Here is a 26135-nt window from a genome sequence, read left to right on the forward strand (position 1 = left end):
GTCCGCTTCTAAAGAATGACTCAGGACTAAAGAATGCTCATTCCATCCCAGTCCCATTAGATACTGTCTTTCCCCTATCCCCACCCCATTCACGCCTATAGTTATTTCTTTCCTTTAAAAAAATACAAATAACTTTCAATTGTGGAAATATTTTCAAGCGAAGTTCAAGACTGCATATACTCACTACTATTTCAGAAAGTGTTTTATTTGGGGGGCTACAGAAATATCCATAGTAGATATTCAACCAAAAAATGGATTGCATGCCTGCTGTGTGCCAGGTGCCGTTCCAGTGTGGGAACATAGCACTAAGCAAAACAGATGACATCTATGTCTCCTAGAGCTTTGGTTTTAGTGGGACAAAGACAAACCACAAAGCAAATAAGAAAATGCTTAATCATAATATGTCAGGCAATGATAAAGCCAATTAAATACAGTAGGGAGTACTAGCCTTGGAAGCATTGGCATTTATAAAGCATAATAGGAAAAATTATCTTCAGGAGGTAACATTTGAGAAGAGGCGTGAAGTGAAAGAGTAAACTGTTTAAGATATTTGGAGAGGAAGGCAACAAATTCAAAGGACCTAGGGCCGGTGTATGCCTAAACAGGACAGTGGAATTGGTCTGAGTTATTGGGTGGGTAGTAAAGGACTAGAGCAGGCAAGGGAGGCCTCAGGGTCTTGGGGGAGTGTTCTTACAGAGGGCCCTGAGAACTTTGTATTTTACTTTGAGGCAAACTGGAAACTGATAGGAGGCAAAGGTCAAAGCGGGAACCAGGTGGGAAATGTGAGACTAACAGTTGAGGGCCGAGGATAACTAGGGTTAGATATAGTGAACTCCAAGTTTCTCTTCAAGGAATCAGTATGTCAGCATGTTCAGCTCTCTTATTGTTTGATTCTCTATTTTAAAGTTTAACCTCTTGGTTCTCTTTGCCCCCTTGCCTCTAGTTTCACAACTTTCCCACCAACTCTAATCAGTAATTCACATAATTTCCCCTGGTCGCCTGGTTTGACCTGAGTCACCCCTGGTCACCTGCTGTGACCTGAATCATCCTGAGTCACCTGTTCTGTAACTGCCCTTCCCACCAAACTACCCACCTTGCCACTCCGGCTTGTACCCCTGCTCTCTTTAAAATAGCCAATAGGAATTAGCTTAGACTGTGGGGCCCAACCCTAGCCAATAGGGGAATGACACAGCAGTAGGGGCTACTTGCATCAGGAATAAGAACTCCTTCCCCTCCATCTCCAGGTGTGCTCTTGCCATTACTCCATCTGCGAGTCACACTCTTCTGTAGAAGTAAAAATTGCCTTGCTGAGAAAATTAAATTTATGGTCAAGTGCTATTTCTTCTTTTAGGCACCTAGGAACAAGCATTTGTTTCTAACACCAGTGTCACAACAGTGGTTCCAGATATGTTTTGCTGATGTGTTAGATATGGGTCATGATAAAAGATTTCAAGAGTGACTCCAAGGTCTTGGGCAAGAGCAACAGAAAAGTTAAAACATCTCTTGACTGAGGTGTGTGTCTGCAGAATCAAAGGACATGTTGTGTTGGTTGTGTTTGAGGTATTCATTAGACATCCATGTGGCATCATTCAGAAGGCACTAAAAACATTTGTTTGAAATGCAAGGGAGAGCTCTGAATAAATTTAGAATGATTGGCAAGGCAGTTGGAAATAGGTTGGGAATTCCTAACGAGTGAGTTTTGACAAAGAATTCTTAGCATTGCTGGCTCATTATGAGGCTTTGGGTCCTCCTCTCTCATTGTTTTACAAAATAGTACAACACTCAAAAAATACTTCAAAAATAAATTACCTCTTACAATCCAAAAATAACATCACTATCAGTTTCACACATTTCAATTAAATAGTAAACAGGTTATGCATTATGTATAAGAACTACAAAAAAATGAATAATTTTAAACTATATAAAATGATGTGATGTGTACATATACCCTAATGAAATATGTTTTTATTTACTTAACATTACTGGAAAAATAGGGATTATGAAAATAATTGAACATGGTATAACTCAGAGCCATTATTTATGTATGTAATAAAACACATCCCTCTCTCCTTTTGTATGTAAGTCTTTTCCATAAATGACATTCTAAAAAACTATATGCTCTATAATGTTCAATGTATTAGTCAATATTTCAACATCAAAAATACATAAGCATGTAACCTGCATAATTCCAATCTTATGTAAATACAAAGCAAATTTGTGTTCTGACCAAAATAGGTTATTATTACTGCACTCAGATTTGACAAAATTTTAATGTCTACAATTTATTAGTTCAAAAATTATCAGATCAATTAGTAAACATTTTCTGTGGCATTTAATCTTTTGTTGAGATGGGTATAACTTTTCTTTATTTGAAAGCATTTCTCCTAAAACAGAAGTATACAGGAGAAGATAAACCAAACAAAATGGAATTTAAGTATTTGTTTAGTTTTATTTACATTGTGTTTCTACATTATTCTAGTGAATAAACACCTGTGCTCCCGGTCATTGGGATGGAGTCCCAATGCAGATGGGAAGTCAGCTTACCCACAGGTCATTTACTGTCTGCAAGTCTTTAAGCTGGGTTGGAGCTGCGAGCACATACCTGGATCTGGTCTCACCTTTGTTCTCATTCCAGGGTCACAGCCCAATGCTTCCATGTCACCAGGGCCCTCGGATGTTGGCACTTGAGGACCATTGGTCAGATTAGGGGCTAGTAAACAATGGAAAACAATAGAGATAGACTGCCTCTGAAGGGTGTTGGCAGAAATGGTAGACAGAACCACTATCATCCTGTAACTGTGCTCTAATTTGTAGTACTTTGCTCTCATATATTTCAATGTGTGCAAGCTTAGAGCCTCTCCAAGTAGAAAAAGAATCTGAAAATGATGCCTACTAAGAGCAACACTTAAAGTCCAATGAGAAAATTTGAAAATTGCATTCTTAGTGTTTTGATCCCATTCACATAATTTGTATTGACGAACTACAGCTTCATCAGCCATATGCCCCTAAGTCAAGAGGCCAAAGCCCATAAAGAGTGTACTGAACTAAGAGTCCTGACTTGATTTGCAGATTCAGTGTGAGAATGCAGAGAAAGGATAATATTATCTGATTCATTCTCTTTGTTTTATTAAGCAAGTTTTTACAGTAAAATTGCCTGTCACATACACTATCCTTTTTGAAGAAGCTATCTGCACTGGATGACTGGCCTCTTTCTCCCACTGACATACAACCTAAGCAGATGATTCAGCAAGTTTTAGGAATTGTACATGATGGAGTCAATTAGTATCCTCAGAAGACTTCTGGTGACTGAGGGCAGTGGAGAAAGAGGAGAACTCTAAAGGTTGACAGGCAAAGGTTATATGTCCATTTCTGCTCTTGATTCCATGCAACAGAAGGCCCAAGGGAGGCCATGTAGGCTCCCCTTGCCCAAGTAGAAGCATCTGCATATTACCTACCATTGAGTGGAGGCCTTATTTCTGATCTTGACGCACTCTCAATTTCCTTTACATACTGTGTGTAGTTGTAATTGAGTTTATACCATGCCCAGAGAAAAGCAATCTTCAAAAGTTACAAATATAATCAAATATCAGCTCACCACCAGAGAAATAAATCCATTCTCTTAATGTCAAACAAGCACTTGCTTGGAGGACTGTTCCTTGATTTCAAGGATGGAAGAACAACTCATTCGAATGCCTATTTGGACTAAGGTAAAATAAATCTAAATCTTCAGAATTGCCCCAAAGTTATATTATTCGGAAAAGGTGAGAATGACACTGGATAAAAAATAAGGGAATTGCCATTGTGTGCATGAATGATATCACTTCAAGGGTAGCATTTTTTCCACAAGCAATTTAGAGTGAGAAATCACTAACGTATTAAATGCTTACAAAGTGCCCAGTTTAAACAGACTTATTAATAATACTAACACTATAATGTGGCTATAATGATAATTCCTGATTTAAAGATGAGGATTCTGAAGATAATTAAGGTAATATACCATTGATGTATTGTTGATATTAATTGGGGCCAAAATTCAAGCTCAGGTAACATGAGGCTAGTTCATTCTATTAACACGTCACTATTCTTCCTCTTGACCAACTAATCCAGTAATCCATGTTAATTAGACATACAAAAACTAAGTAATACTTAGTACATAATGAATAACTAAAGTATAAATGCATTTATGGAAACAAAAATAAGATTATTTCCAGAAATAAATGGTAGCCATAAATATAGTCAGAAAACCTGTCTTAGTTTCTGTGAAGTCCACAGGCTGTTATCCAGAACAGTTAACAGGTTATACTGTAAAAATACTACATCAAAATTGAATATTATTCCATGCTTTGATTTAAAAACTATCAAAAATATAGCTATTATTTAAAAACCATTATAACCAATACCTCCAAGACACAATGATAAAACACACATATACACATATAGTTGTGTATATATGTATTTACTTATCTATATCCTTAGATATATCCTTGGAAAAGCAAACATTCCATAGGAGTGCATTATTTTTCTCTCAACTAGTCTTCATCACAATGAATTGGAACACTATAAAAATTTTTCTCAATAGTTTTACAAAAAATTATGAACAAGAACCAGTTATGGGATATAATCCCAAAGGTAAATTTTGTATGCTTCTAATTTTATTATTTACATAAATGTGAGTTAATAGGAAATATTTCAGATAAAGTTTGGCTGAACATTCCTTCAATCATATATGTGACAAAATTTTAAAGTCCCCAAGCTGGAAGGGCAAAAACAAATAACAATGAAATAGTATACCTTAAGGTTAGTAAATCAAGTACCTATGTTCCTTAAATATTCAAAAACTTGACTTGCTCCAAAGCCATTTCAAACAATATAAATATGTTCACACACTTAATGTAAACATTACAGCCCTGTAAAATCACATTTTCCAGAAATAGAACTTGTCTGGATATAGTAGGAGCTCAGAGCAACTTGGTCCAGAAAAGTTGGGTCCTTATGGATTTCAGCAGTTGCTACTGAGCACATCTGTAATCTTCATTTTCTCTACTTTTAATAAAAAGGAATATTGAGCAGTAGAACATATCAATTCAATTATTTAAAATATGCAAATGTTAAGTAACAGGAATAGAGAGTGTTTGATGTATGTTGCTGAGTTTCTATAAGAAACAATATTAACCATAGATTTTGATGCTATTCTAAGAAAATAATAGCACAAATATCAAGAACACTAGTATTATTATTATTATTATTTTCTTTTCTCTCTTTTTGATTAAATTTTAGTTTAAGTTCCGGCATACGTGTGCAGAAAGTGCAGGTTTTTTACACAGGTATACGTGTGACATGGTCGTTTGCTGTACCTATTGACCAGTCCTCTAAGTTCCTTCCCTTTGTACCCCTCCCTCAACAGGCCCTGGTGTGTGTTGTTCCCCTCCCTGTGTCCATGTGTTCTTATTAAGGGCAATATTATTATTGTTAATAAAAGAATGCATGATAGCTAAAATATTGTTAATTTCATTAGTGGTTAAATGATGTATTGAAAACTGGCACTGGAAACTATCTATGCCCCTGTATCATCAAAAATATATTCTAAATCAATTTGAAGGCCATTGGAAAACTGCCAAAATATTCCATAGTGGATGAAGGCTTCAGAAGCAGATGACACCTGGGCTTCTTCTGACATTAAAATTATATTTTTACTTTTAAAACAATAATACAAGGTTTTGGAAGGTCAAACAGTTTTACTATCATACACTATGTAAATTTGCAAGGCAGAACATTTCTGTAAACAGAAATCCAAGCATATTAAGTCTAGAAAGGTTACTGAAAAACCTGAAATAGACCTGAGGGAATTTAAGCTAAATAGAGCATTAAAAATAATTATCATCCTAAGGGATGAATCCTTGAGATTGGCACCAAATTATTTGTGCAACAAAACCCACTTTCTAGCTTTTTCCTTACATGAAGGATATATTATGCTATGGGTTTCCATATAAAATTTTACTAACCAGATATTATTATGGAAGATAAGTCGTTATTAAATTTAATATTTTTAAGCATTCAATTTACTCATAATTCATAAAGATTTGTTTGCCTATGATAGGTAGATTTTCCTAATATAGTTATACTCTCACATTTTTATTAAAATTACTGCAGTAAATTAAAATGTTAGGATTTAAAACAGCAATGCTTTTCTACTGCTTATTTTCAGTATAATATTTAGATTATCTTCTGACTCAGCTTAAAGGAGAATAGATTTCTGCAACATGGAAATCTGTAATCATTCATAAACATATTGCTCTTAGACTCGCTTTGAAGAGGAAATAATACCCCAAAAATAGATTTTGAGAGAGACAAAGATAAGATGTTGGTTTATTTTGTATAAATGTGAATTTTTTTCACTCCAAATATTGGAAAACAGAATTAGATAACTTCTGTGTACATATTAAATTCTTAATGAGATAAAGTGACTGAATTTTTCTATTACCAAGTCACATTACTAATAAATACTTGTTTGACTTAAGAACTTTGCATTGTTTTAGAAATGTCTTTTAAAAAATGGTGAGAATATAACTTTTTTAGCAAAAAGAATAAACAAACATTTTGAGAATTATAAGATAAATTACAGAATAATATAAAATTATTTAAAAGTATTTTGACAAAATCATGCTTTATTCACACCTGCCATAAAAAAAATGGAGTGCAAATGACATTATTTAAAACATAATAATTTGAGAAAGACAATAAATATGTGCCACTAGATATGAATAAGCTAAAAGAATCAGAAACCTACATTGAGCTAAAGGTGTGTGTTTTAACACAATGCAAAGAAGCTAAGAACCTTGATAAAAGGTTAGAGGAACTGTTAACTAGAGTAACCAGTTTATATAGGAACATACACACAAATGAACTGATGGAGCTGAATAACACAGTATGAGAACTTCGTGAAACATACACAAGGATCAATAGCCAAATCGACCAAGTGGAATAAAGGATATCAGAGTTTGAAGACCACCTTGCTGAAATAGGACATACAGAAAAAAAGAGAGAAAAATGAATGAAAAGGAATAAACAAATCCTCCAAGAAATACGGTACTTTGTAAAAAGTCCAAACCTGGAGTGCCAGAAGGAGACAGGGAGAATGGAAATAAGATGGAACACACACTTTAGGATAATATCCAGGAGAACTTCCCCAACCTAGAAAGACAGGCCAACATGCAAATTCAGGAAATACAGAGAACACCACTACGATACTCCATGAGAAAATCTACCCCAAAACACATACTCATCAGATTTTCCAAGGTTGAAATAAAGGAAAAACTTCTAAGGGCAGCCAGAGGGAAAGGCCAGGTCACTTACAAAGGGAAGCGTATCAGAATAACAGTGGACCTCTCAGCAGAAACTCTACAATCCAGAAGAGATTGGGAGCCAATATTCAACATTCTTACATATCCAGACAAACTAAGCTTCATAAACAAAGGAGAAATAAAATCCTTTCTGGACAAGCAAATACTGAGAGATTTCATTATCACCAGACCTGCCTTACAAGAGCTCCCAAAAGAAGCACAAAAGATGGAAAGGAAAAATGGGTACCAGCCACTGCAAAAACACACCAAAATATAAAGACCAATGACACTATGAAGAAACTACATCAACTAATGGGCAAAATAACCAGATAACATCATGATGACAGGATCAAATTCACACATAATAATACTAACCTTAAAGGTAAATGGGCAAAATACTCCAATTAAAAGACACAGATTGTCAAACTGGATAAAGAGTCAAGACCCATCGGTGTGCTGTATTCAGGAGAACCATGAATACAGAATGTGCAAAAATACACATAGACTCAGAATAAAGGGATGGAAGAAAATTTACCAAGGAAAAATTTATCAATGAAAGCAAATAAAAAGTAGGGGTAGCAATCCTAGTCTCTGACAAAACAGACTTTAAACCAACAAAGATTAAAAAAGACAGAAGAGCATTACATAATGATAAAGGGATCAATACAACAAGAAGAGCTAACTATCCTAAATAAACATGCACCCAATACAGGAGCACCCAGATTCATAAAACAAGTTCTTAGAGACCCACAAAGAGACTTAGACTGCCACACAATAATAGGAGACTTTAACACCCAGCTGTCAATATTAGACAGATGAATGAGACAGAAAATTAACAAGGATATTCAGGGCTTGAACTCAGCTCTAGATCAAGTGGACCTAATAGACATCTACAGAACTCTCCACCTCAAATCAGCAGAAAATACATTATTCTCAATGCCACTTGGCATTTATTATAAAATCAGCCACATAACTAGAAGCAAGGCACTCATCAGAAAATGCAAGAGACTGAAATCATAACAAACAGTCTCTTAGATCATACTGCAATAAAATTAGAACTCAGGATTAAGAAACTCACTCAAAAACACACAATTACATGGAAATTGAACAACCTGCTCCTTAATGACTTCTGGTTAAATAATGAAATTAAAGCAGAAATCAAGAAGTTCTTCAAAACAGATGGGAACAAAGGTGTAATGTACAAGAAAAATCTCTGGGACATAGCTAAAGTGGTGTTAAGAGGGAAACTTATAGCACTAAATGCCCACATCAGAAAACTAGAAATATCTCAAATCTACACCCTAACATCACAATTAAATGAGCTAGAGAGGCAAGAGCAAAGTAATTCAATAGTTAGGAGAAGAAAGAAATAACTCAGGTCAGAGCAGAACTGAAGGAGATAGAGACACAAAAGCCCTCCAAAAATAAATAAATCCAGGAGCTGTTTTTTTGAAAAAATTAACAAAATAGATAGACTGCTAGCTAAACTAAGAAGAAAAGAGAATAGAATAAAATAAACACAAAAAATGTTTAAAGGGGATATCACTACTGACTGCACAGAAATACAAACTACCATCACAGAATACTATAAATACCTCTACACAAATAAATTACAAAATCTAGAAAAATAAATAAATTCCTGGACACATGCACCCTCCCAAGACTAAATCAGGAGAAGTCTAATCCCTGAATAGACCAATAACAAGTTATGAAATTGAGGCAGTAACTAATAGCCTACCAACCAAAAAAACCCAAGGACCAGACAGATTCACAGCTGAATTCTACCAGAGGTACAAAAGGAGCCGGTACCATTCCTTCTGAAACCATTCCAAACAATCCAAAAGGAGGGACTCCTCTTTAACTCATCTTATGAAACCAGCATCATCCTGATACCAAAACTGGAAAGAGACACAATAAAAAAAGAAAACTTCAGGCTAATATCCCTGATGAATATTGATGCAAAATCCTCAATAAAATACTGGCAAACTGAATCCAGCAGCACATCAAAAAACTTACCCACCATGATCAAGTCAGTTTCATCCCTGGGATGCAAACCTGGTTCAACATACACAAATCAATAAATGTGTTCATCACATTGACAGAACCAATGACAGAAAACACATGATTATCTCAGTAGATGCAGAGAAGGCCTTTGATAAAATTTAACATTAGTTCATGTTAAAAACTCTCAATAAACTAGGTATTGATGGAACATATCTCAAAATAATCAGAGCTATTTGTGACAAACCCACAGAGGATCATATTGAATGAGCAATAGCCGGAAGCATCCCCTTTGAATACCAATATAAGACAAGGATGCCCTCTCTCACCACTCCTATTCAACACAGTATTGGAAGTTCTGGCCAGGACAATCAGGCAAGAGAAAGAAATAAAATGTATTTGAGTAGGAACAGAGGAAGGAAAATTGTCTCTTTTTGCAGATGACATAATTCCATATTTAGAAAATCCAATCATCTCAGTCAAAAAATTCCTTAAACTCATAAGCAACTTCAGTAAAGTCTCAAGATACAAAATCAATTTGCAAAAATCACAAGCATCCCTTTACACCAACAATAGACAAGCAGAGAGCTAAATCATGAATGAACTCCCATTCACAATGCAAAGAGAATAAAATACCTAGAAATACAGCTAACAAGGGATGTGAAGGACCCCTTCAAGGAGAACTACAAACCACTGCCAGAGGAAATAAGAGAGGACACAAACAAATGGAAAAATATTCCATCGTCATGGATAAGAAGAATCAATATCGTGAAAATGGTCACACTGCCCAAATTAATTTATAGATTAAATGCTATTCCCATCCAAGTACTATTGACATTCTTCACAGAATTAGGAAAAACTACTTCACATTTCATGTGGAATCAAAGAAGACCCTGTATAGCCAAGACAATCCTAAGCAAAAACAATGAAGCTGGAGGCATCACACTGCCTGACTTCAAATTATACTACAAGCCTACAGTAACCTAAACAGCATGGTACTGGTACCAAAACAGGCATATAGACAAATGGAACAGAACAGAGACTTCAGAAATAATATTGCACATCTATAACTATCTGATCTTTGACAAAACTGACAAAAACAAGCAATGGGAAAAGGATTCCCTATTTAACAAATGATGCTGGGAAAACTGGTGAGCCATTTGCAGAAAAGTGAAACTGGACCCCTTCCTTACACCTTAAACAAAAATTAACTCAATATAGATTAAACACTTAAATGTAAAACCTCAAACCATAAAAACCCTAGAAGAAAACCTAGGCAATACCATTCAGGACATAGGCATGAGCAAAGAATTCATCTCAAAAATGCAAAAGCAATTGCAACAAAAGCCAAGATTGACAAATGGGATCTAATTAAACTAAAGAACTTCTGCACAGCAAAAGAAACTTCCTCAGAGTGAACAGGCAACCTACACAATGGGAGAAAATTTTTGCAACCTACCCATCTGACAAGGGTCTAATATCCAGAATTTACAAGAAACTTAAACATATCTACAAGAAAACAAACAAACAATCCCATAAAAAAGTGGGCAGGAGATATGAACAGGCACTTCTCAAAAGAAGACGTTTATGTGGCCAAGAACAAACATATGAAAAAAAAAATGCTCAAGATCACTGATTATTAGAGAAATGCAAATCAAACCACAATGAGATACCATATCATGTCAGTCAGAATGGTGATTATTAAAAAGTTAAGAAACAATAGATGCTGGAGAGACTGTGGAGAAACAGGAATGCTTTTACACTGTTGGTGAAAATGTAAATTGGTTCAACCATTTTGGATCACAATGTGGCAATTCCTCAAGGATCTAGAACAGAAATACCATTTGACCCAGTAATCTTATTACTGGGTGTATACCCAAAGGGTTATAAATCATTCTACTATAAAGATACATGCACACGTTTGTTTACTGCAGCAATATTTACAATTGCAAAGTCATGGAACCAACCCAAATGCCCATCAGTGATAGACTGAATAAAGAAAATGTGGTACACGTACACCATGGAATACTACATAGCCATAAAAAGAAATGAGATCATGTCCTTTGCAAGGACGTGGATGAAGCTGGAAGTCATCATCCTCAGCAAACTAACACTGAAACAGAAAACCAAACACAGCATGTTCTCACTCACAAATGGGAGTTGAAATATGAGAACACATGGACACAGGGTGGGGAACAATACACATCAGGGTCTCTTGCAGGGTTAGGGGTCAGGAGAGGGACTTTAGAGGACAGGTCAATATGTGCAGCAAATCACCGTGGTACACGTATAACTAGGTAAGAAACCTGTATATTTTGCACATGTATCCCTGAACTTAAAGCAAAATAATAATAACAATAATAATAATAATGTGAGAAAAAGAATATAGGTATCACTAGACAAGAACTAACTAAAAGAATCAGAAACCTCTCCTTGGAAAATAAAACAAAACAAGAAAAGAGTATGAAACAATAATGTCTTTGGACTTTTAAGAGCAAAAATTGGTCAATGAAACAAATTTTGAAACATGAGATTTAATTAATTAATACTTGACACTTGAAAGATGTCTTGGTAAAAGGGAAATAAGCACTTTATGTAACAGATGGGGAATTTATAGGAGTCACTTTCACAAAAGGATATGTGATAAAATATAAATAAACCCAAGAAAATATTATTAGATAACAAAAATAAAAACTAAAATTATGTTTTTAATCAATGATGATTGCTATATTTTTAAGACAGGAAGCTAGATTTGAAGTTGCTGGGATTAGCTTTGGGATGGCAGTGACTTCCTTCTGATGTGTTCTCTCTGGCATGTTCATAAACAGAACAAGGAACAGCTGAACCTTAGTTCTCACCCAGAGCAGCAACACTAAAACCTAAGTGCACAGCCTGTAACGTCTCTTAAAAATCACCAGGGAATTAAAGTTCTATTATCAGAGGAAAAACTGAAAACATATTTTCAGAAGCTTGTAGTTTAGGAAAGGACTAAACTTTTTATGCTAATTTAATTCTAAAATGTTACAGTAAAAAAAGAACCATATTAATTTTAAATTACTTAATAAAATGTAAAGCAATCAATAAACTTTTAACGAAAAATTATTTTAAAAATGAAAATAGATATAAATATAATCAGAAAATGCAGAGACACCACTTTTTACTAAGATGGTACTATGGTTTGAACATGTCTCCAAAATTGTATGTGTTGCAAACTTAAACAAATTTATATATTTATAAGAGGTAGGGACTTGGGGAAGGCAATTAGAATTAGATAAGGTCATCAGGATGGGGCTCTGTGATGGGTTTAGCAACTTCATAAAGAGAAGAAAAAGACCTGAGCTACTATGCTTGCTCTCTCTCCTTGTGATGCTTCCCTCTATGTTATGACACAACTGGTAGACTGTCACCACATGAAGACATCATGCTCTTGGACTTCCCAGCCTCCAGACCCAAGAGCTAACAGTTAAACCTCTTTCCTTATAAACTACTCAGACTGTGGTATTCAGTTGTAGCAAGAGAAAACAGATAAAGACAAATGGCCTCCCTAAAATGTAACTTTTTTAAAAAGTGGTTACTTTGGTGTTCTTACAGTAGTTTCTACTAATACCTGCCATTGACATAAAATGATTCTTCACATAAATTATAGTCTGCTGGAAATATTTTTAACTCTCCCAAATTTTTAGCATTTGCCTAATAATGATATCAATATACTCTTATATCATGTCTTATCTTCTGCTATATCTTAATTTATGTGTATAATATATATTTCTGTATTTTTATATTTTGATTTATTTTGCTTTTATTTTAAACCATATTATAATAAACATACTCTGGAGCATCTCTTTTCTATTAAAAATGCAAGCACTTGTGATAAAAGAAATAATAATATTACATTTAACTTTTCAATCACAAATATAGTAAATACAGGGCATGGGAAAATATATAGTTGATATCAAAATATAAGAATTATAAATTGACACAGTATTTACTGAAGATGTAATTATTGCATTATTTTAATTTTAAAAGTTATTTTTTCTATTTATGTCTTTGTTTATTCTACTTATTTTTGGTATTATTTCTTCTTATCTCTTCTTAATTTGAACACAATTTTAGCACTGTCTTAGAACGTTGTACAAGCCTGGTAGCCTTTAGGGATTTCTATACTAATCCACTGCATTGTCTCTATATGAGGCAGTTTCGCTTTTCCTTGTTTGCTTGTTTTGCATTGCTGTTTATATAGAAACTCCTGACATGGAATAATTTTAATACAATCAGATTTAAATAACATTTGCAAGTAAATTACAATTATTTTCTGAACTATTTGTTAACTACCAATGTGATGCCTCATTACCTCCCACTCTTGTGTGTGTGTACCTTCTGCAAACAAGAACATTAGAGCATTCACCTACTGAAACACAATGCAACCATCAAAGCAAGGACTCTGATGTGGTCTAGTCCTTGGGCTTCATTAATGCCTCACCAGTTCAGAACCCTCTCCTGCATGTGGTTGTTCTGTGATACTACTTGCCTTCAGTGGGAAAAAAATGCCTTAATCTTTTCCTAACTTTAATGACTTAGACACTATTGAAGAAAATATGACATTTATTTTATTTAAAATGTGTCTCACTTGAGTTGATGGAGATTTTCTCAGGACTAGAATAGGTTAAATCACATTAGACTTGGTTAGATTACATTGGTTTCTCCTTTATATTACATTAGATAGATGTTTCCTCCTAGTTAAATTTCATTTATACCCAGCTCTAGTGGGAATGTCATGAACCTGCTATTTTGCTAATTATGATAGTCTATCACCCTATCAGACATGCATAATTTTTGATGTGTTGCATTAACGAAATGTTCACTTTTATCAATTTGTTAAGGCAATGCTGTCACGTTTGTGCCCTGTAAAGTTCTCCTTTCTTCTTTGATAATTACAGTAAGTTCTTTGTAAGGGGGTACTTTGAAACTAAGTATGTTCTTTGTCCCTTGTCAAATTTTTTACTTCTTTATTTTTATGAAGATAGACTTAATGGTTTCCTATTTTATTTGTTGAGTTACAATCCATTGCTAGCATTTATTTTATCCCAGAATTGCTCAATTTGTCCCGAATTTGCCCAATAGATGCTCTTGAAAGTTGCTTTTATGTCTTTTGATCTATCTCCATCATTCTTTGAACACCTCCTTATTTCCTAGCACAGCAATATGACTTAGCCTCATCTTTGACTTTCTGTGCCACAACCCAGTCATCAAACATTTCTCTATAGAGTTCTGATTTTTTGCAATTGAGAATAATATTGAGAAGTGGAGAGTTTTGCTGAGTGTGCTCCTTGCTATTGAGAACTCTCTGACCCCAGATATTTTGGGGACAGAGTAAGGTACAGCTGGACACATATACGTGCACGCGTACACACACGTACACACACACACACACACGCACACACACTGCAAACTGAGACTGCATACCAATATTTCTAATTGTAATTCAATACTACAGAATTTATTCTTGGCTTCTTTATTTCTGTATTTATGACTCTCATCTCTAACAGTGAGAAATAAGGTTCCTATTTCACCTTCCATATAACTTATCTACTTAGTTAATCAATCCCTCTTTCTCCTTCCCCATCTCCCACCTGCATTCACTCTGAATACCCTCCTCATTCAACCCTGCCAGGCATGTCTTCTTCTTTTTTCTAAAAATGATTTTAGATGACTATCAGTGTGACTATATTGCTCACTATGTATATTTTATCAAAAAATTAAACTTATTTGTAATATCAGGCTGAAAAACAGTATCATGAAAACTAAAAAATAACCTTTATGATCCAAAGACTTGTTCTTGCTAAATCTAATGCTAGCTCTGAAACAGGCAGGTGTTGAATACCTGCAAACAAAATGATCGTCCACTTTTTAAGGGTTTCCTGGCCAAATGGCAGAGAGTGCATTTTTATACGAATGATACACTGCTCATCTATTATGAATGAAGACAGACATTCCTTTCACCCCTCTTCTATGTTTCCCATGTATGATCTGTGAGCATAACAACTACTACAATTGGGCTTCAAGTCATGCAGTTAGGTCCTAGCTTCCTCTCACTAGGAAGAACCTCATCATTGCCACGGTACTTCTGAATTCAGCTGTAAGATGATATCTAAGTTCCATTGGGAGCTGTCCCTGGGCTAGGGACCTTGGGTGTCCTCTAGGAGGCAGGTGACCTTGGTGCCCAGAGAGATGAGGGTAAGATGCAGGGGGGGTCTACTTCTTTTTTTCATAGACACTGGTTTACAATATCCTTTTTATTCAAACAGGTGATCAAAGAATATGCAGCCCCCCAAAAATATAGGAGAAAAAGTACTCAATAGATGTCTTAGTGAATTTATTACAAATATAGAGAATTTTTCATAGATTTTCAATGTTTGTGATATTTGCCAACTTTATTCTGCATCATGAACTTTTCTCATTCTTGATATATATTCACTTTCATGCCTAATTTTATATTCCTAGTTTTGCATTTTCTTAATTTCTAAAGTACCAAAGTTGAATAAATGAGTTTCCCTAACAGCTCAACACACCCCTGTTGGCAGGCACCAGAGGTCTCTAATGCTAAAATGTACTCCATGCTATAACTTAGTATCATCTCAGCTCATTGCCATAAGTTCCTAAAAAAAAGCCAAACTCTAGTTTTTGCTTTTATGTTTCTCTTTTCTCTAATTTTCATGTTTCTTTACATTCTCTCCAATGGTTGATTCTAAATTTTGAGATATGTAACATGGACATTTCTATTAGGTATGTCAGCAGGCAGAAATATGAACTGTTGAATACTTAGAGTTCAGGAATAAACTCTGGGCAGAACATATGCATTTGGAGTCATCAGGATAGAATTGCTGTTTATGTCAGAGTGGATAAGATCTATGACCCAATGGGAGGCTTAGTATTAGATAAGAGCAAGGATAGTTATCTGTCAGGATAGGGCTGCCAGGAGGCATTTGCAATGCTGAGAGAGTTTTCGTGTAGGAATTAGGATCATTACCTAAAAATGAGAATGGAAAGTATATATTAATTTCAAAAAAGAACGAAGAAGGTTTAATATAAGTTCCAGTGGATTAGGCAAGATAATAGGCTAAGAAAATATGACCTAACAAAAGGAAGAATTAGAGGCTTTCTTGAGATTTTAGTCTGTAATTGAAAATGCATGTTGTCTTTTTTTCCAGCCATGCCCCGCTACAGTGCTGTGTTAGGGAGCTACAGCTCAGGCTAGAGTCAGAGCAAAATGAGTCAAACCAGAGTGGTGCAAGAGGGCTGTTCTATTCAGGTGAGTGGCTACCGTGAGGGCACCAACACTATCTGTTCAGGCCCGACTCCTCTGCCTCACTCCTCCTAGCCCTCTGTCCATGCCCTTGTTGACCAGAAGATGCCCCAGGAGCACTCCCCTCCAACCCCTTCAACTCCATCTCACGTTGCATTCGAGGAGGATTTTTAAATGAGCAAGCTCAGTCCCTCCCCATGCTTGACATGCTTTAGTGGCTGTCCTTTGTTCCTCAGATAAAGTTCATGTGCTTTATTAAGGCCTTTTCCTATGATCTGTTCCATGCAAACACTAACAGCAACCTCATACCCAACTTGTTTGCATTGCTGAAAGGACACACACTTCTTTGTAGCTCTGGGCAAGTTTACACATTATTCCTTGTGCCAGGTTGCTCTTCCCTTCCTACTGGCTGAACTTCAACCCCTCCCATGACACATGTTCCTCTGTGGAGCCCTTTCACAGTCACTTAGGTTTCCATTCATTAAAGTTCTCCTCCAAAATGCCCTTCCTAAACTAATTCATCAGCTGGAATTTTTGTGAGTTCAACTCTCTTGTACTGTTGTATTGATCAACTCTACCTAGTGGAGTACTTGGCACATAGAAGGTACTCGAAGTAGCTATAATATGAATTAACAGACAAAAATGCATTCACAAATCAGTTAACCAATTGCTAATCTTCACAGCACCCTCTGCATCAATAGCTGCATTTCACAGATGAAGAACTGAAGTTCGTAGTGCCCAATACACTCATAAAGGGTAATGTTTTAGTAACAGAAGTGGCATTTGTTGCCAAGTTCCTCTTTTTTTGAAACCTTTGCTCTCTCATCAGTACCAGGCTGGCTCTCTGGCTCCCATTTTTTTCCCCCCAAATTATCAATATTTACACTGAGGGACAGAGACAGTGTAGTATCATGTGCAAGAGCACAGAATTTTGAGACACTGCAAGATTCATATTTTTAGCTCTGATATTTACTAGCTATGTGGCCTTAGGCTATTTACTTCTAATGGTTTTTGCCTCAGTTTCTAAATCTCTAAAATGGGAATAACAATAACTGACAGATAGTGGTGTTGTAAATATAAACTGAATTCATATACTAAGCACTTAGGGCAATACCTGGCATATACATATAAGCTATATATACCAGATCAACCTTATTGCTTTATTTTTGCTATTACTGGTGTAGCTTCATTAGATATTCAAATCTGACTTTTAATTAGCCTCATCTGAGAAATCCCTTTCTGGAGGCAGAGTCTACAACTTGCACAGATTGCATCAGAACTGGTACCTCATGGCAGGAGAGGGCTGGGCTGTAGAAGATACCCCTTCTGATTTGCTGACCAGCCCCACCTATCTGACTGGCTTCCTTATCAAGCGAATTATTTTCCAACCAGTGATCCTGAAACAGGAGAAAGGCAGAATGTAATCCGCATGCAGGAAAATAATCCATTGAGCATTGAATCTAGTAGCCACTCCTCTGTTCTTATGCTACATGAAATTTTCCTTTGGGAAAAGGGATGCTTAAAGGATGATTTTATATGTCTAATGTCAAGCCACAAAGCATAAAGCACCAGCATTGTACTTACTAATGGGAGGGGACTTCCTTAATCACAAACAACAACTGAAGGTAGATTTACATTGTATTTGATGTTTGAGAATACTTATCTCCAGGCCTCACTAACCTATGTAAACATTTTCCCAAGTAGAACATCATCACACCGGGGCCTGTTGGGGGGTTGGGGGCAAGGGGAGAGAGAGCATTAGGACGAATACCTAATACATGTGGGGCCTAAAACCTAGATGATGGGTGGATAGGTGCAGCAAACCACCATGGTACATGTATACCTATGTAAAAAACCTGCACGTTGTGCACATGTATCCTCGAACTTAAAGTATTAAAAAAAATTCAAGTAAACTAAGGCTTATAGAAAATTTTATATAGAAAGTTAAAATGAGAAGTAGTCTTTGATTTTAATTTGGTCAGAATATAAATACACCAGCACTCTCCTAGACACTTCTGATGGCAACATAAGTTAGGGTGACTTTTGTAGGAGACAATTTGGACACATGGATTTAATATCTTGCATATGTTAAAATATTTTTCCACACGGGATTCCCAAAGCTCAGAATTTAGAATAAAGGAAATAAGACTTTGTATACAAGTCTCTGAGCAAACATCAGTCCTTCCTACATATTATTATCTTGCCTCATTTATTTACTTACTATTTTTGTCTTCTTTACTGATTTACTTAACATCATACCACTTAATAAAATGCAAGTGCAATGAAAGCAGTAGCTTTTTCTGCATTTTTCTCAGCCACATAACAAGTACTGAGGTTACCTGGTACACAGCAAACATGTAATTTCCTATTAAACCATTCAGATAATGATTGTTTTGATATGCCTGATAGCAAGAAACAAGTGGGGGCAAAAAACTAAATGTAAAATTTTAAAGTGGACTCAGTGAGTATGGGCAAATGATGGAATAGATAAAATCTATCAAAAAGTTATCGGTGTTTTTGAGGAACATTAACTGCCATAGAAAAAAATCTCAAGATATATTTTTATACAAAAAAACAGATCATGAATGGCATAATCTTAACGTTGTCAAAAATTATAACAAAGAGATATAAAATATTGAGTGTATATGTTGATAGAGCTAAACCTAATGTTTATTGTTTCCTTTAAAATTATCCTTTTTAACTATTATAATAAACTGCATTATGTTCTAATGTTTAAACAGCTATTTTTAAAGAGAGGATTTTAAAGATCATGTAGCTACTTGGAGAGTGGTTAGAAAATAATTTAAGTCTAGGTAAGAATATATAAATATGTGTTGCATTATTACTATGAGAAAAGTTATATTAGTGTACAGATAGAGAATAGACAAAGTTGATTTGTTGAGGTAGTTTTCTTTTTCCTTCCTTCCTTCCTTCCTTCTCCTTCCTTTCTTCTTTCCTTCTTCCCCTCCATGCCCTCCCTGACCCTTTCCTCTTTCTTTCTTTCTCTTTCTCTCCTTCCTTCCTTCCTTCCTTCCTTCCTTCCTTCCTTCTTTTCCTTCTTTTCTTTTCTTTCTTTCTTTCCTTCTTTCTTTTCTTATTCTAATTATATGAATAGCTTTGCTAAAAATACACAGTTGGTCGGGTACGCTGGTTCATGCCTGTAATCCTAACACTTTGGGAGAGCAAGGTGGGTGGATTGCCTGAGCTCAGGAGTTCAAGACCAGCTTGAGCAACACGGTGAAACCCCATCTCTACTGAAATTAAAAAAAATTAGCTGGTCATGGTGGCATGCGCCTGTAGTCCCAGCTACTCAGGAGGTTGAGGCAAGAGAATTGCTTGAGTCCGCGAGCTGGGGGTTGCAGAGAGCCAAGATCACGCCACTGCACTCCAGGCTGGGTGACAGAGCAAGACTCCATAACCAAAAAAAAGCTATCTCATTAGCCATTTTGGCAATTGTTTCAGAAAACTGGAGTTGGGTATGATCTCCTTTTCTCAGATACTAGCACCTGTTTACGAAACTGTCAGATCATTATTTACTTACAATACACTCAAGTATTTCATGTTGTCCCTACACCATTACGCCTACAAAAGAACTCAAAGCATGCACACTGATGAGCAATCGATGAACTCTATTCTTAGTTGGAGTTTGCACTTCAGAGAACTTCAGCTTTAATCCAAAGTTCTCCAAGGAACAGAAACAATGAACACTTTTGAGGTAATTATAATTTTTGTCTCTCTGCCTTCAGATACTTTTGATGCATTTTATTGTATTTTAGATGTTTCAGCATGTGTTTATTCTGCTAAGTCTTTAACAGGAAGATAAATAGCTAACATAAAACAAAGGGAAGTTAGTTTCCCTTGGGTACAGAAACAAAGTCAACCTTATGCAGGAATTGAATTATCAATCTGTGGTGAGTCCAAGCCTACAAGCCTTAAAGTAGAAAGTGAAGAAAGTAGAAAGTCTTCATGTTTTATAGGTTATTCCAATTTTAATTCTTTAAAAAACTCTATAGAAACCATGTGACATTTTAAAGAATTTGTGATGGCTTGCTATTGCAATAATCCTGCATATGGCACAAAATTCAACTCATATATGACAATCGAATGTTCTTTTACATATGCAAAAAGATGGTCAAGCCATGAGATTAAGAACAAAAGAACAAAACTTTTCTTTGCATCATTTTTCTTGATATTTTCTACATTTTCTAATTCCAAGTCTTACGCAAATCTCTTTTGCATTTTATTCAGAAAAAAAAAATTAAAAAAAAAAAAAGCATGGTAACAACCAACATTTAAATTTAGACTGCTTTCAACTGAATTATCTTCCCCAGTGAACTCCTGAGAAGCTTCTCCCTATTCCCTCACCCATGGTGGGACTGCAGAGTCTGCTTGCGAGTTATTTAAGCAGATAGCCTGAGTGCCAGTGCACTTCTGTGCATTCCATATTTTCTCGTTTTTGTCTAGTTTATTTTCTTTCTCTGTCATTTTTCTTTATCTTGTCTCTTCTTTCATTCCATGAATCATTTGTTTTCATGAGCTACTTATGAGCCCAGAGGCACTATTTGCTGAGGAAAAGTCATTCAAATACTGACTACTTATTGATCATACCTTGAGGACCTTGCACATAATCTCATAAACTGAGAATGTTTTCTCTGCTCTCGTCCAGTCCCAGGTGGTCACCTTTAAGAGATAAGAAAATAATGTTTAATTTGTTTCAGAAAGTTATTTACCACTGTATTTGATTTGCATAATATAGTGAAAAATAAGAAAAACGTTCACAGATGTGTCTACTTAGTCTCTCGTCTGTAAAGCTATGCTCATAAAGGACCCTACATAATGCTTTTGTTTCCTCTATTCCCCGCTTTGTCACCATTTGTCTTATGCTTTCAGTAAACGATTTATGCTATGTGCAACAGTTCTCATTTGTGCAGTGTCCTTATGTGTCTTAAATAATGTATATATTCTCTACCTATAAATGCTAAGTATTTACATTCCACACTCATAATTTTTTTCTCAATTTACCGCTAGTTAAATACAGAGAATACTGGATCTCAACACAGCTCTAATTTTTTAAATATACATCATTTATATTAAGAAATTCCAAGATGCCTGTGACATTGCAAACATACCAAAAGTGTAATGCAGTTATTTCACTTACTTAGGTTGGGAACATATATTTAACTGCCCTGTCAAATAAATTATTCAGAGTAGGAATAGAGTAAAATATATAAATATTAATTTTTCCTCTGTCTTCCTAGTGCTTTAAACTACATAGAGACAGACATTTAAAACAGCAGCAAGTCAGACCTGACGATTTCTAAACACTATGTATTATTAGACTTGCAAGTGACTGGTCTGGTATTTGGTATTTATATTCAATAAATATTTATTAAGTGTCTTCTGAGCTACAAGGTATATGTTTCCAAAAGGAAGACTTGAGGTGCAATAGGTATCTACACAACTCTAGTACAAATCTTAATAACTAGGATATAGAATATAATAGAGGATGAAAATGCTATTGATTTTATTTAGAGAGACCAGTACAACATAGATAAACATAGTTTGACTGTCATAAATGACAGCTTACCAGAATGTATTTATGATGTTTGCCACGGATGGAATCCTCTAATTTAAACTTTGAACACCATGAGAATTTACATCATCTTATGGGATTACCACTAGGGTGAGATAGACTTAATAGTAGCTAGATAAGGTGCTATCATTTTGAGATTTCCTTATTACTCTTTGCTAATAATAAATTACTAGTAATTAAAAGTGCCAAATAAATTTAAAAGAACTTTCAAAAGATCCTTTGAAAATAAGAGTTTAGTAAACATGTTCATTTATGCATAGCTCTAAAACAGTTTACTCTTTTTAATTTCACTTTTGGTATATTCATTTCTTTAAATTATATTCAATGAACAAAATACACTGACATATGCTTGAAAATGTTTCTTAAAATCTCCTTTCCCATGTCTTCATGAGATTTTTAATGGCATTATAATTTGATCCATTATTTTATAGGTTCACTATTTATAAAGAAGTAAGTTCCAGACTTTTCAAGGGTGATAAAGTAAATGTTTAATGTCAGAACATATATTTTTAGTAAGTTAAATCAGATAAACTGATTTATATTTTTTCTCTATATTATTTTTTAAAAATATTGATAGCATACTATTTGGTACTGTTAAGTTGGTGTCAATCTCTTGTGATAATATGGAAAAGAGCAATAAATTTGGATAAAACACTTACTGGAGGTGCCAGAAACTTGTAGAGACTTGAGCCTCTCAGGGCCAGGAAGGTCGGGGAGTACACTCTGTCCTGAAGTGGGTCTTGCTCCCTGGCTTCACACCAGCCCATGTAGACAATCTGCAAGAAAATGGAATACAATCAACTGTCAAAAACTTCTTATTTTAATATATTTTATGCCTAAAAAATATTTAGATGTAAATATTAAAAATATTTTAGATATTTTTTCATGTAATATTAAAAGCTCACATAAAATTATCAAATTAAATGATGAAAAAAGTACACTAAACCAGATTTATCTTAGTAAATGAATGTAAGCCTCTCACAAGAATTTCTTATACATTTCCATCAGCATTTATCAAGTGTTTATTTATGCCATCCAACCTGCCATGGATTATATTTCCCACTCTACCAATTCTTACAGAAAAAAAAAGACTTATTTGTAGTAGAATTCATTGATGCATCACACTAGTTTACCAATTGCTGACATTTTATTAATTGGGAATGTGCTTTAATACACAATGTTGAAGTGAGTAAAGAAAGTAAATCAGAGAGATATCTTATGGCATTACCACTAGGGTGGTGGACCACTTCTCCTCTCTGTGTGACAGGGGAGAATAATAAATGTCCTCCTTTTAATCATTGATCTTAGATGAATAAAATTTATGCTAGTGTATTCATATGTCAAATGGCATTGAAACCAATTCTTTAGCCTCTAGTGCTTAAATAAAGGCAGGTCGATTTCCAAAGAAAGATTTGGTGAGATGAGTCACTCCTCTCTTTCTATGATCTGATTTTCGTGAGAGTCAAACATACACATAAACAATAAATGAGTATGACATTTCTAGCAACATATTCACGTGGCATTCCATTTCTTTTTCATCACAACTCTATGTGGGAGGAAATACTTCCCACTTCATATAATTTATGTTAGCTTTATGGTTGGCAGAGTTAACTCCTCCTCCTAGATAATTTTTTTCTTTGTTTGGCTCATGAGACCTCCTATCATCAATAGGATATTCATGAATGTATCAGGAGTAAAGTTAGCTTAGCATCTTGTGTTTTTGCCATTACCATGAAAAACTCATACCCAGGATAGGAAAAAGTGCAGCAGACCAGAGTTCAACTTAACACCTGGACCAAGCCCAGCTAGCTCCAAACTGGTGGCTAATGACAATCAGGTCACTTTCAGAAAGAAATAAATACTTATTGTTGTATTACAGCTAGTAAGGGGGTGGTTTGTTGTGCAGCATTAATGTGGTGACAGTTGACTAATAACAATGCAAGACTTTGAAACGCAGGATTTGAAATATTACTGTCGTCTATTCATGGATCCCGTCTTCTTTCCATTAATTATGTTTACTCTCTAAAATAATTGGATTATTCACCATCTCATTATCTCAGTTTGTCTTACAATAAGCCTCTGAGCTATAAAGTCCCTGAGTTAACAAATTAAGGGATTGTGATTTAAATAAATTAGCTTAACAAACGAATCAAACTTGATACAAGTTAGAATTGGAATTTGAACCAGGATGCCTTGCTCTTTTAATTATATAATGTATTCTGTAATCTTTTAGATTACTAATATATGCATTACATAGAGACTTCACTGGTTAATAATAACATAATAAGAACCAGCTATAATAACTGATTATTTTGTATTGCTTATATGGCCAGGTATAGTTGATCAGATAACAACACAGTTTTGAAAGAGTAAATGAAGCTTAATAGATAACCATCCCATAAAGAAAAGTATGACTTCGTTTAGTGTATATTTAATGTGTCAGAATAATTACATGAGTTAAAATGAAAGGATATTATAGTTTACACTTCCAGTAGTTGCATATCAGAGAATATAGACAACCTACCATCTAATGTTACCTTAGGAAACTGGAAAAGAATATGCTTAAAACAACTAGATATTTCACAAGCTATTAAAGGACAACCAGGAAAAATTTATAGTAATATGAAAATTGAGAGAGGTTAATCATTAATACAAATGTGGGGTCAACTTTTGCCATAGGTGTGCTTTCTACACAGAAATGTCACATGAGATAATCAGCTACATTGGCCAGTCTCACAGGTTTGGATCAAAAGGTTAAAGTCCAGAATCCTCCACATGTGGAGGCCTTAGTAAGCATGCTCTGCTTTTAGTTAGGATCAGAAATGTCTGCATCCTAATTACAAAGTTAAGGCAGAAGTCATCAAGCCCTTGCCAGGACTGAAACTCATATTTAAGCCATTGAGATGATCCAGAAAATGTCAAGCTTGAAATGGTTTATGATGATCCCAGCATTCTCTCAGGCTCCTGACTAAAGAAAATGGAAATTTTTTTCTGGGTGACAATAACATTACATCAATATATTTTCATAAGAACTGTTTCTTGGAAGAGAATAAAAATAACCAAGGATATAAGGAAATAAAACTTCATGAAGTACATCAGGAGAAAAACATGAAGAATAAAAACAATAGACAGCAGAACTGAATATTTAGGCATTTCAGATATTGGAGTTTTCTAATACAGGCATTAATTTACCTAAGTTTGCTATGTATAAGAATATAAGATACAAAACTGAAACTTTCATCAGGATATATCTGAGATAATAGATTATAAAATGTTCCATTTAGAAATTAGACAAATAAATATTTATGAAATATAAAGTTGGGTTTAACAACATATTAAAAAGCAGCTAAAGAAATAATTAGTGAATAGAAAGATGGCTCAGTAAAAATGTCTAGAATGATGATTGGAGAGACAAAAGTTTGGAGAAAACATATATGAGAGTAAGAGAAAAAGGTGTTACACTGAGAAGTATAAAACTTCAAATTTGAGTCCCAACCCAAGCACAGCAAAGAAAGGGAATGAACAGAAGACATATTGAAAGAGATCATGGCTGAGAATTCTTGCAAATAGATAAAAAGAAGTCAATACACGGATTCAGAAGACAAACAAAACAAAAGCTAGATAAATATAAACACATCGAGGCACTTTGGCATGTGTCTTCAGAAAACCAAAGACAGCAAAGAGCATAGTAAAAAGGATAAGAAGACAGGAAAAACGTGTACATTAACGACTGGTTTAATAGAAGGCAGATGATTTCTAGTATATGTTTCCGCATTCACTCTCCTGTGATAGCAAAATCATTTTGCTTCTGGAAAACTTTCACTTTATGCCTATGAAACAATTAAAGAGGCAAATACCATCTGCATTTTACTATGAAAATAGTTTTGACCTTCTGGAT

General features: G+C 34.9%; 1 protein-coding gene across 2 annotated transcripts in view; it reads right to left on the reverse strand.

Moving 5' to 3' along the window:
• Positions 1–26135, reverse strand: part of SNTG1 (syntrophin, gamma 1) — an 893287-nt gene that overhangs the window by 119624 nt on the left and 747528 nt on the right. For both annotated transcript variants that reach the window (XM_011945675.1, XM_011945673.1), the window contains 2 exons: positions 22897–23013; positions 21253–21324 (listed from right to left, as the gene is read on the reverse strand). In XM_011945675.1, coding sequence (XP_011801065.1) covers positions 21253–21324; positions 22897–23013 — 189 coding nt within the window. The remainder of the gene's footprint in view (positions 1–21252; positions 21325–22896; positions 23014–26135) is intronic.

This window comes from Colobus angolensis, unplaced genomic scaffold (genome assembly GCF_000951035.1).
Source record: "Colobus angolensis palliatus isolate OR3802 unplaced genomic scaffold, Cang.pa_1.0 Scaffold243, whole genome shotgun sequence".
Taxonomy (NCBI): Eukaryota; Metazoa; Chordata; class Mammalia; order Primates; family Cercopithecidae; genus Colobus; species Colobus angolensis.